Here is a 13,088-nt window from a genome sequence, read left to right as displayed (position 1 = left end):
AAATCAGGCCCACGTTATCCGCAGGATATCCGCGCATAATCGATCTCGCGTTCACCGCTAATCGCGAGGCCTAATCGTTCATCCACGATTCTTTGAATCTTTTCAATACTTTTGATCTATCCGATAGCTCATGGGTCTGGGTTTGGTGGTACCATCGGTATTGCTCTGCAGTGCTGATGTTCTCCACTGTGGTACAATGTTCGGTCATATTCATTGCAGGAACTTTTTGAAGGATTTGGATTTGTTCACTATTTTTAGGTTATGTTGCTATAACATTACTATATTTTAGGAGGTTACCTTGTTTATTGGGTTGGAAAAGAATGTTGGTAGTTAGTATTTTGTATTGAAAGTGTTTAGATTATGTTTATGGGTTAATCCAATAAAATACTATTAGGTATTACACTATAGTATTGTTAAGTATGGTATAATTCTTTTTACTTTAATGAATCAATCAGCAATCAGACTACTAAGAAATTCGTACGAGACTTAGAACAAGAAACAATGAATTTGTTAAACAAAAATTATACGATTTAATATTATTTAGCTTTTACACTAAAGTTAACTTTTCTTATTTTAAATTAAACAATACAAATATTATCCAAAATATAAATAAAACAAAAAGGCGATGTACAGATTGGAAAAAATTTTGTGTTCAATTTTATTAAGTTAGTTTTTAAATAGTGTACGCCTTATGTTTCGTTGTATCATGTCAACATAGAAAAAAAGTCGAAGGAACAAGTCGTCGAATGACCCTGGCCATTTCCGCTAAGATATGCTCGCACCGTTCGGGCTTGGCCCGAGCACGGCAGGAGACCCAAGAGAAACTTCCGAGACGACCGAGACACGCACTTAAAACTTTTCTCGCACGACAACGTTGTTCCGAACTTTTCGAAGAAATGTTTCAATGTCGAAACGACGAAACATCTCCGCTTGTTTTCGCCAACAGACGTTTCCTTCCTATCTATATAAATACATATACACATACACACACATTTATATACACACATATATGCACATATATATTCACTTATGTATATGCATACGTTTACGTAAATATATGTATGTTTATATACAAACCAATGCATAGACGTATGCATGTTTTTGTTTGCATGAATGTATACGTGTATGTGTGTGTGTGTGTGTTTGTGAGTTTTAAGTAGATACCTAAGAGACACGTAGGCGCTAAAGGGAAAGAATTAAAATAAATGTCACGAGCATGCGAAAACAAAGTGAGTGTTCGATCGAGCGATAAGAGAAATTCACTAAGATTTACGATCTCACTTATTCCTTTTCTTATCTCTTTTCTCTTCTCTTTCTTATTAGTTTTATTTTCTCACTGCGTGTTTCCCTTTGATGCTCGATTAACACTAAACGTAATGTGACCGATGTGTTAAATGACTACATTGTTTAATTTAAATTCTACATTCAGTAATATTGCTTTTGTTTCTTTTAACTTCACGATTAATATATTCATAAATATTATTTTATTATTAATTGCAAATTGTTTTATATATTAATTCAGCGCCATATTGATTCTTTATTAGCTGCATTAAATTGCACAATAATGTAAGTTTTGTTAAAGGCTGATTTTATTTTTCGTTTAATTGGTTACGGTATTTAAAAATAATAATAATAGTAATAATAATAAACGTAAAATAAATATACACGTATAAAGTATCGCACTTATTTTAATATCTAAATACGCATGGTGAAATATTTTGTACATAACCTAAAAAAATTAAAATCGTTCATTCGAAACGCTGTTGTTGTCTTACAACAACTCGAAGCATTTATTTATGCATTTATCTTTAAATAAATACTAAAATAGATATAATTATTTCTTTTTTCTTTTCATAATTTAAATTACTTAATAATATAAAATAAATCTTATTAGTTAAATCTTCTAAGATAAAACACAATTTCATGCAACGTGAGCCTATTCATTGTTTACAAGATTGAGTTTTATCGAGTTTTTTCATCGAAGAAAAATAAATAAATAAAATTGTCGATAAATATATTATCGAAATAAGAATATAACGCGTGAGAAAAAAAGAAATAATAAGAGAAAGAGTGGAGAGAAAGAGAGAAAGAGAGAGAAACGTGTGCAACGTCGATATAACCATTACAACCCCCATTGTTATCGTTCCACTTGTCGTCATTGACTCGGAAACGTTTTCAGCCACGCTCAAGTACCGTTCTGCACTTTCCAACACATCTAATTTTGTAAAAGCAGTGAACACGAGGAATGGGGAGGGAGGGGTATACCGTCAGATACTCTAACTAAACGTACGCACGTGCATTTTCAAGTTCTTCTCCCATCTTTCTCCCTTTTTCTCTTTCTATTTCTCTCTTAGCAATGAAAACGAAGAAAGGAAGGAGGCAAAGGAAGGTAGGAAGATAGGAAGGAAGGAAGGAAGGTAGGGCAAAGTTGGTATAGAAAGGGACGAACGGAGAGAAAGAGATACACAGATGTGCTCGGTTTCCAGGGTGGAAACGTTTTAATAAGCGGACGTATGCTACCCTCCGAAGGGGCGTATAAATATATTCGGTCGTTCTATTCGACAGAACGATATACCCACTAGTATAGAATGAAATAGAAATTGACAAAAAGAGTAAGAGAGAGAAAGAGAGAGAGAGAGAGAAAAAAGTAGAGAATACGTGAAGTAAGAGTATGAGTGAGATAGAAATAGAATAGTATGTATATGAGATAAAAAATTACAGAATGTGTATAAGAGAAAGAGATAAAATAATAGAGTATGTTTGAAAGAAAGAGAGAGATGAAAAGAGAAATTCTATTACAATTAATAAAAATTATTACTATAAAAATTGAAGAACAAATCAATAGGATGGAACCTCGAATGGAATCTGATGAAGAGGATATTATTATTTGTGTTGATGATAGTTGAATTTCATCGAACTGATTACTAATAATAATAAATTGTAATAGTGACGAAATAATTATCAATTTTTTTCTGGAAGATTTTATACGAAGAAATTTGTATGAAAATTGAATTGGATGGTATTATTTTATTTTTCTTTTTTATTTTTACTTGCCAACACGATTAATTCCCTTAATCATAAGAAAAATTGTACCAACAATATTCGTTACTCTAAGAATATATTATTTAAAGTATTTCATATATCATTTGCTGAATAATCTGGACTTGTTTGTTATGAATTATAAATTTTACAATTGGATATAATTTGACGAAACAATTTCTACTAAATTTTGCCACATTTTACACGACTTATTTTCTTTATACCATTCAGTCGAGTTAATTGATTTGTGGCCAAACAAAACAATGAACAATCCAGAGACAATAAGTGAACAAGTAATGTGCATTTGAAAAGTAAAGAAAGAAAAGAAAAAGAGAAAGAGAAAGAGATGAGAATAATAGTCAGGAAGGAATATCGGTGAAACGGTGAAAGGAAGTGTAGGAGGAGAAGAAAAAGGGGGTGGGGATTGGGGGTGGGGGAAGGAGAATGAGAATGAGGGTTTGTTGAAAGAGGTGGAGGTAGTGTGTAGGGGAAATGCAGAACGAGAGGCAAAACATGTTGCGGCACGAGTTGCCTCGAGAGCTCCGCAGAATTAGCTTTATTATAACCTGGGGGCCATCCATACATGCCTAACAGCGCGGGAACATGCGCCGGCCAATAAGCCGGACGCCGGAGCAACATTTTCGCGACTCGGCGCACCCTAAAATTCTCCTCTTCGTTTCGTACCATTCAAACGAGAGGAGAAAAGAGAAAGAAAGAGAGAGAGAAAGAGAGAGAGAGAGAAATAAAGAGAAAAGCACTAGTAGATGAAATCGATTTCTCTAATTAACGCTCTCGACAATGGACCGTATCTATTTAATAAGCACGCTAATGGACTGCTTGTTACGGTTCGTGGCAGTTGTTGGATATCGTTCGATACACTCTAAAGATTAACGAGATTGTTTCGAATAAATATTATATTGATTTAGATTGAATGATTTTGATCGGATCTAATGGGGAAGGAAGTTTTAGGTGTCAGCGTTTTATTTGATAAAGTAGATCGTTATCTTGATATTTTGATAATTTATTATGGTACTTATTTGATATTTAGTATAGTTTATTATTATAATAGTATTGGTATAGGATTATATTTTGTTATTATAATTATTAATATTATAATATACTATAGTATAGAGTGTATTGTTTTTTTTAGGTTAGTTACTTTATAGACTTTTGTTGATTATATTCTTTTTTATAGATATTTTGGTATTTAAATGTCTGTTATCTTGATATTATTATAATTTATTATAGTATTTATTTGATATTTAGTATAGTTTATTATTATAATAGTATTGGTATAGGATTATATTTTGTTATTATAATTATTAATATTATAATATACTATAGTATAGAGTGTATTTTTTAGGTTAGTTACTTTATAGACTTTTGTAGATTATATTCTTTTTTATAGATATTTTGGTATTTAAATGTCTGTTATCTTGATATTTTTATAATTTATTATAGTATGTTTATTATTATAATAGTATTATAGTGTGATATACGATTATATTGTTATTATAATATTAGTAGAGATCATTAATACTATAATATGCTATAGTTTAGTGTATTATACTGTTTAGGTTAGTTACTTTATAGACTTTTATAAATTATATTCTGTTTCTTCTTTTTTCTTTTATAAATATTTTGTTTAGTTTTATAGTATTTTTAGATAATAGAGTGAGCAATAATGTGTTGGCAATTTTAGTAATTCATATATAAGTAAATATTTGATTAATCTTATAATGTTCAGATTTTAATATCCAATTCTGTGGTTCTTAATCGATGTCTCACAAAGTTATGAAAATTGATTTGTATGCAATATATGTAATCTAATATAATTTTTAATAAATATAATAATATAAGTATAAATTAGTTATATGTGCAAAAGTTGTGTCATATCAATTATAATCACATAATGTGCAAATAACTAACCAGTAAACTAATTACCCCACAAAATGTTAATAAACAAACTAATTTATATTAACAATATCCATTACAAAAATAAATAGAATAATTCGTTCTTAAAAAGCTTACATTGTATCAACCAAAACCAAATAGATAAAATTGATAAAATTTCTTAAGTAAATTGTTCTTATGAAACAACCAGTATCAGAACATTGGTAGGAGTCTCGTTAGGATCGATCAAACAGGTCCTGGGGAAGGATTTAATCGCACCGGTGCGTTAATTAATTCTTAGTGATCTTAATTAAAATATTAATTACGGAAAGACAATGACGTAGTGATGGGGAGTAGGCGCCAAAGAGGAATCTGTTTATTTCCTCCTCCTTCTCCTTCTCTTCCTCCTCCTGCTCCTCCTCCTCCTCCTCCTTTTTCCTCAAACCACTCCACTTCATCCGCTTCACTTTTTGTTCTACCAATTCCTCTAACTCCTACACTTCTTGCTCTACAAATTCATGCACCTCTTTCATATTCTCCATTTCTTGCTCTACAAATTCCTACATTTTTTTTTCACTGACTCAACTTCTTATTCTAACAATTCTTGCATTTCGTTGACCCTTTCTATTTTTTCTTCTACAAATTCTTATATTTCTTATACTTTTGTTCAAATGATTGTCCAAATTTTGTTCAAATGATGTTCAAATGATGTCGATTCCTCTACTTATTTTTTTATCAACTAGTTAACCTTCCCTTTTATCAACATTTCCATTTTTTTCTTTACCAACTTATTCACTTATTTCTTTACCAATTCTTCCCACTGTCCTACCTTTTCTTTTATCAACTCTTCCATTTATTTTTTTACCAACTTATTCACTTATTTCTCTACCAACTAGTTTAACCTCTTCCTTCACTAACAATTAATAATTTTACCAACTCTTCTAATTATTTCTCTACAAATTCTTCTACTTCTTATACTTTTGTTCATTTATCAATTCTTCCACTTATTTCTCTACCAATAGGATCACCTTTCCTCTTACCAACTTTTTCAACTGTCTAATCTTTTCCTTTACCAACCCATCCATTTATTTTTTAACCAACTTACTCATTTATTTTTCTACCAATTGGTTCAACTTTTTTCTTTATCACCCATTTCTCTACCAATTCTTCTCACTGTCCTACCTTTTCCTTTGCCAACTTCTTCCACTTATTTCTCTACCAATAGGTTCACCTTTCCTTTTACCAACTTTTTCAACTGTCTAATCTTTTCCTTTACCAACCCTTACATTTATTCTTTAACCAACTTATTTATTTCTCTACCAACTGGTTCAACCTCTTTCTTTATCACCCATTTCTCTACCAATTCTTCCCACTATCCTACCTTTCATTTGCCAACTTCTTTCACTTATTTCTCTACCAATAGATTCACATTTCCTTTTACCAACTTTTTCAACTGTCTAATCTTTTCCTTACCAACCCTTCCATTTATTCTTTAACCAACTTATTTATTTCTCTACCAACTGGTTCAACCTCTTTTCATTCCACTTATTTTTCAACCAATTGTTGCACTAACTTCTCCACTTTTCTTCTTCTTCTTCTTATTCCTGTTTCTTTAGTTCTTCTACTTCATTTTCTTCTTTCTCATCATTTACCGTCTTTTACTTTCTCGACTTCTCGCGAATGGAACCCGAAGGAACCACCACTGCGATGCCATTACGATTAACTCCGTCCTATAAGCTTATCTGATAACCACGCCATTATGTTCCACGGCTTCATGGCTTGAGCGTCGCTGACTGGTCCGTTTGTCTGCTCGTTCGCGAAGCCCCCGTGCCAGGATATAGAAAGAAAGAGGAAGAGAGAGAAAAGGAGAGAAAGAAAATGAGAGGAGGATACCAGAACCATTTGCATATCTCTCAGTGGAGATACGAGCAAACAAGTGTCCTCTCGGCGATCCCATCGAAGATCTTTCTGCTCGCATCTTGAAATCGTTTAAAAATCAATCAGCGACTCTTACTTACTATCTTTTATTTCACATACTCTTTTCCTTATTTTATTTCATCCAATTAATTTCTTATTGGTCTTCGTTAAAGTTATGTGCATCTGATTTGAAAGTGTCATTGACTTCTTTATTACAGTCAGTTTTTGATTTTGTACAATTTTTTCTTCACATTTTGAAAACTCTTTTTGAGTATAGTTGATCAATATTATTAATGTTAATTAAGTTGCATACAGTTAAGTAATTTAATTTGTATAAATTTGGTATATAAAGATTATTAGCTTTTTTATTTTCTGTCAGATTTTTATGAAGTTATTTGAGAAACAAGGTTTAGTATAACTTTATAGTGTTAGTGTTTAGTTTGAAAGTTACATTTGAGTATGTTTAGTTTAACTAGTTATAATAAATTTAGGTATACATAGTTAAGTGACATTACTATTTTGTATTTGAAAAATATTATTATTTCATTTAAAATTTATATTGGTACAATATAAATATGGTATTGATACAATGACTTATACTAGTATACTATACTTATAATTATATCATATTAAAAGTATTACTTATATATATATACCCTAGTAAATATAATAATACTATAATATAAATATAACATATTAGAATATATAAAGAACTATATTTTGCTAATTGTGAGTATAGCTTTTATATCAGTATACTTAGATGTGTATATTATACTAAATATAATTTATAAATTATATTGTGTATTTCCTGAGTGACACAACTATTTATTTACTATAAATACAAAATAATAAGAATAAAAAAACTATCTTATCTTATTACCAAAAAAAATACAAGATTGAATTCAACAATCAAAAACAGTATCTTTCAATTCTACAAGCACATGTATATATCATAAATACTATTTTAAAACAATATCAAATATATGATACAAATATAAAAAGAAAAAAATCAGAAGAAATAGAATAAGTTATACTAAGTCAATATTTTCAACATTGATGACTCATATTAAAAGAGAAAATTTAAATGACACAACTATTTATACATCATAGTAAACCTAAACCATCTAATCTTATAACCCAAACAAAAAAGATGACGAATTCCGACAATGAAAACAGTATCGTTACATTCTGCAAACATGCATATCATAAATACCATTTTAATTCGATATTAAATGTATATACATTCACATAAGTGAATACATACATATATCCCTACACGTATCAACGTGGGATAAGGAAAGGAGAAGTAGGAAAGAGGATGAGGAGTAGTAGGAGGAGAAGCAAGGGCACATAGCACACGAAAGCTGGGAACGCACCTCGGTGCACCACCTGACGCTACGGGGGGTCAGTGGTTCTCATAAAGAACATTAACTTACACATTAATAAATATTCGTCATAGAAAATATATATCGTTCTTGTTTTTATCTAACTAATCTGACAAACTCATCTGTAAGTATTCCCCCCTATTGGAAAGGAGGAATTCATAAAAATCAATGACCCGTTTGATTACGGTCCAATCAACTAGCAGGCTTCTCCAACCGATTGGAGATTTCACTTAAGGACACGCGTAGTGGTGTCGATCGATAGAGATATCGGGGGCTCTTCAGCTAATGATGACTTGGCCAAATTCTAACCATCTATCGTGTTTCTACCTTGGGGGATGTAATTTACGAGGAGTCACGATCGATTCTGGTCCCGAGTGTCGATATGAGCACCTCCAAAGTCCGACGTAGCCGTGACGAGTGAAAATACAAACGGTTTAACAGGGATGAGTAGTCGTTTAACGTTTCTGGGATCAGAAATCCTTCCTCTCTTCCTCCTTATTCCCCATCTTCCCTTCCTTCAACTCCTTCTTCTTCTGTTCCACCTCTTCGTATTTCTCCTTCTCCCCTTCTTCTTCTTCTTCTTACTCTGTCTCTCGTTCCTTCTTCCTCTTATTTCTTTCTTTATTTCTTTCTTTCTTACTTTACCCACGTCACAGATAAGCTATAACTGGTGGTGATGCTCTTCTCAAACGAACGACGACATTATATGAGATCAAGCTTTAGCAATGTTGCATCCGACAGATTGGAGTTGCTATAATTCAATGATTAGGGTAGATGAGGGGTTCTTTTTTTATGATGGCTTGTAAGGGAATCTGATTGATTGAAAAAGTTGTATGATTTTGAAGTATTATGTAATTAATGCTAATCTTAGTTTTTTTCTAATTTTCAAAGAAAGTAGTTATAATTTGATTTTTCAAATTACTAGCTATTTATTGAAATTCATTCAATTTTTAACTTCATAAATAAATTTGGTTAATAATATTTAAATGAATGCTAAGAAACTTGGTAAAGTAATAGTTGTGTCTGATATCAAGGTTTAACAATGTTGCATCAGACATATTGGACTTGCTGTAATTCAATGATTAGTTCAGATGAGGGTTTCTTTTTTTTATGATGGCTTGTAAGGGAATCTGATTGATTGAAAAAGTAGTATGATTTTGAAGTATTATGTAATTAATATTAGTCTTCGTTTTGTTTCTAATTTTCAAAGAAAGTAATTATAATTTGATTCTTCAAAATACTAGCTATTTATTGAAATTGACTTAATTTTTAGCTTCCTAAATAACTTAGGCTAATAATATTTAAATGAATGCTAAGAAACTTGGAAAAGTAATAGTTGTGTCTGATATCTAGGTTTAACAATGTTGCATCAGACATATTGGAGTTGCTATAATTCAATGATTAGGGCAGATGAGGGTTTCTTTTTTTTATGATGGCTTGTAAGGGAATCTGATTGATTGAAAAAGTAGTATGATTTTGAAGTATTATGTAATTAATACATACTAGTCTTTGTTTTTTTTTTAATTTTCAAAGAAAGTAGTTATAATTTGATTTTTCAAAATACTAGCTATTTATTGAAATTTACTCAATTTTTAGCTTTCTAAATAACTTAGGCTAAAAATATTTAAATGAATGCTAAGAAACTTGGAAAAGTAATAGTTGTGTCTGATATCAAAGTTTAACAATGTTGCATCAGACATATTGGACTTGTTATGATTCAATGATTAGGGTAGATGTTTTATGTGATGCTAGTAAAGCAATAAGATTGACTGAAATAATAGAATACTGATGAAATATTATCTAATTAATATTAGTCTTAGTTTTTTCTAATTTTATAAGGAAATGAATATTCTTTGAACTCATGAATGGTCATCTTAATATTACAAAATATTAGGATTTAACATTCAATTAGTAGCTTTCTGTATAATTTATCTAAATTATATTTTTTACTTAACGTGAAGAAAGTGGAAAAGAAAACTATTTGTAAAATCAAGGTTTAACAATGTTGCAATTGACTAATTGGATTTGCTGTGATTCAATAATTAAATCTGTCGAGGTTTCATGTTTTTTGGTAAAAGATTATGTTTTATTAAAATTATAATACGTTATTTAGATATTATCTAGTAAATACATTATTAACAGTCTTTTTTTTGTATAATTTTGAGGAAAAATTAATATAATTGAGTTTAGATATGCAGAAATATATTAATCTTTAAGATATCAATAATCTAATGAAACACAGTATTAACAGTAATAACTATTAAATTTTAAAATGATTAAAACTACTTCATCATCGTTTCAGTTTAACCAAATTGAAGACAATAACAATTATTCCACTGTAACAAGAAATACAATATAATCGAATACTGAATAATAATAAAGTTACTATTATTATTAAATAACAAATGATTGAATCAAATCTACATTTCTGTATAACTAACAATAAGTCTAATTATTATTAACATATTTGTTATATTCACTGAACTGTTAAATTATGATTGACTCGACAATACAATGAATTAAAAATAAAATTACTTGAAATTGATTTTTGAAAATAAATCAACAGATATGTATAATCGTTGAAAAGAAAATGATTGGTCGAGTGCATTGTCATTGACTATAGTTACGTAAACATTCGCAACAAGCATTGGGGAGCATTGTGTGATAGAATCAATTATTTGATTCGTATATCAATTTGATGGTTGAGGCACGTTCATGCTACGTGCCTTCTCACCGCTTTTACGCACGTAAATCGTTGAATTATAGGATTCTAGAAAAGAAAAGGCTGTCTGACCGGTGCATCGTCATCTACAGTGATTATGTAAGCATTCGCAACAAGTATTGAGGGTTTTGCGTCGGAGAATCAATTATTGGTTTCGTATATCAATTAAATGGCCGGATCACGTTACTGCTATTATGCGACATCTCAATGTTTTTATCATCGTTTTCTTTCTTGTCTTGTTTATCAATCATTTTCTGTAACGTTTAGCCAATACGAGAAAGAAAATGTTTAGAATTTTATTGTGAATCGAATGATACAGTACAGCATCCGAATTGAAAATGACTTATTTTTGTTTTCTTTTTGGAATCAATCAACGAACAAACCTTTAATTCTATATCTGTCTTTTTTTTTATTTGTATTTATTTTTTATGCCATCGAACCAATTCGATAAAATGTGAAAGAGAATTTGTATTCGATCAATTTTATATTTACGTTTCGAGCAAACAAAACATCGAAGTGTCCGAATAAAAATTGACTTTTTTTTATTTTTTTCAACGAACTGATTAATTTTTTGGTTTTTGTTTTTGTTTTTCCATAGGGTGCGGACGAAGAAGACAGTGCTTCCGTTGCTTGGGTAAGTTTATTATCGTAGAATAATTTGTAATACGAGTTACGCCTTCGATTTACACTCGACAACGAAAGTTTCACTTTCTCGAGATCGTCCTTTCTATTATTTTCCAAAGATTCGAGTTTGAAAGTATAAATTGTTTGGATCGAAGGCGATCTATCGATGTGCATCGTTTGAAACTTTCCTTTCTATTTCCATAGCAATTAGATGGAAAATCACGAGAATGGTTGGTGAAAGCTGCTCAAGGAGATTATCACGAAATGGCGAAATTGGCTGCTGTGGAACCACGTCTTACTGGATTAAAGGTAGGATTATCTTTATTTTATGGTGTCGACAATTTCAAGGATCGAATATCACTGGAAATTAATGTCGAAAGAAGGGTGGTTTCATATGGGCTCCTTCCCACAACCCTTCACTTTTGTATTTCACGCTAAAATCGAATTCATAATTTAAATTGGTTAACAATTTTTATTTCAAATTTAGGCAAACTAATAAAACTATTTATGATTCAAACAGGAGATAGTAAATTATAAGTAATATTTACTTGAATATATTATTTATTATGAAAATTAATTATTTTAGAATTTTTTTTATAAAAGTTAGGGTAACATGAAATCTTAACTCTAAAATCATTTAAAATTATTTCTCTTATCTATTTATATTATTTATAAACATAAGTTAGAGGTATATTCTTTTTTGCACAATGTTTAAAAAATATGTATGCTTTATCGTTTTTTTAATATATTTTTTTTATGGTAAATTTTAATGATAAAAAGTAAAAGTATAAAATTTACTTTTCATCGGTAACAAATATTTAATTGATTTTTTTTATATTCTTTTCTTTTTTTACAACTTTATATTAGCATCATATTATTCTCCATTATTGGAGGCCATTAAATCAACACACATTTCATTTTGAAAATTTTAATTTTATATTTTAAAAATATCAGCACACACACACATAAACACACACACACAATCACACACACACAATTAATTGACTACTTAAAAATATTGATTCCACGTATCTTTTATCAAATATATTCCAATACACAGCAATTAAATTCTTTTTAATTTACAAGAAATTCTTGTTTATCAGGAAATTAATAACTCGTTCTTAAGATTAAATTTTTTAAGGTTATTATTAGAGACAACTATGCGCTATCTAGCGTAAATTTTTTGAACTATTTTTAACATTGAACAGCACATAAATATTGAACATAATTATCTCAGTAAATAAATATCGTAAATTATTAAAAACCATGCGAAATATTTCGTTGTTTATTACAGAAAGTAATAATTAACATTTGAGCTTTTTTCAAAGCTTTAATTTCATAAAAAAGTATTTCTAAATGATTATTCTTCCATAATTATTATAAATGTTGTCGAAAATATCCCAGTAGAGAAAAGTTCATTTCGAGTCAATGAATACCGGGTGTTCAAACGGTATAAGAACATTATTAACATAAAAAATGCTGAAATTTCTTAAAACATCAATTAATTT

At 29.8% G+C, this 13,088-nt stretch overlaps 1 protein-coding gene across 4 annotated transcripts in view; it reads left to right on the top strand.

Moving 5' to 3' along the window:
• LOC122515631 (ankyrin repeat domain-containing protein SOWAHB) overlaps positions 1-13,088 on the top strand; it is a 252,563-nt gene that overhangs the window by 25,198 nt on the left and 214,277 nt on the right. For all 4 annotated transcript variants that reach the window (XR_006303322.1, XM_043633043.1, XM_043633042.1 and 1 more), the window contains 2 exons: positions 11,555-11,590; positions 11,785-11,889. Coding sequence is in view for 3 of the 4 variants with exons in the window: in XM_043633043.1 (XP_043488978.1) it covers positions 11,555-11,590; positions 11,785-11,889 (141 nt within the window). In the remaining variant the exon portion in view is untranslated. The remainder of the gene's footprint in view (positions 1-11,554; positions 11,591-11,784; positions 11,890-13,088) is intronic.

This window comes from Polistes fuscatus, unplaced genomic scaffold, assembly GCF_010416935.1.
Source record: "Polistes fuscatus isolate 324 unplaced genomic scaffold, CU_Pfus_HIC Scaffold18, whole genome shotgun sequence".
Lineage (NCBI taxonomy): Eukaryota > Metazoa > Arthropoda > Insecta > Hymenoptera > Vespidae > Polistes > Polistes fuscatus.
This window is presented reverse-complemented; position numbering and strand designations above follow the sequence as displayed.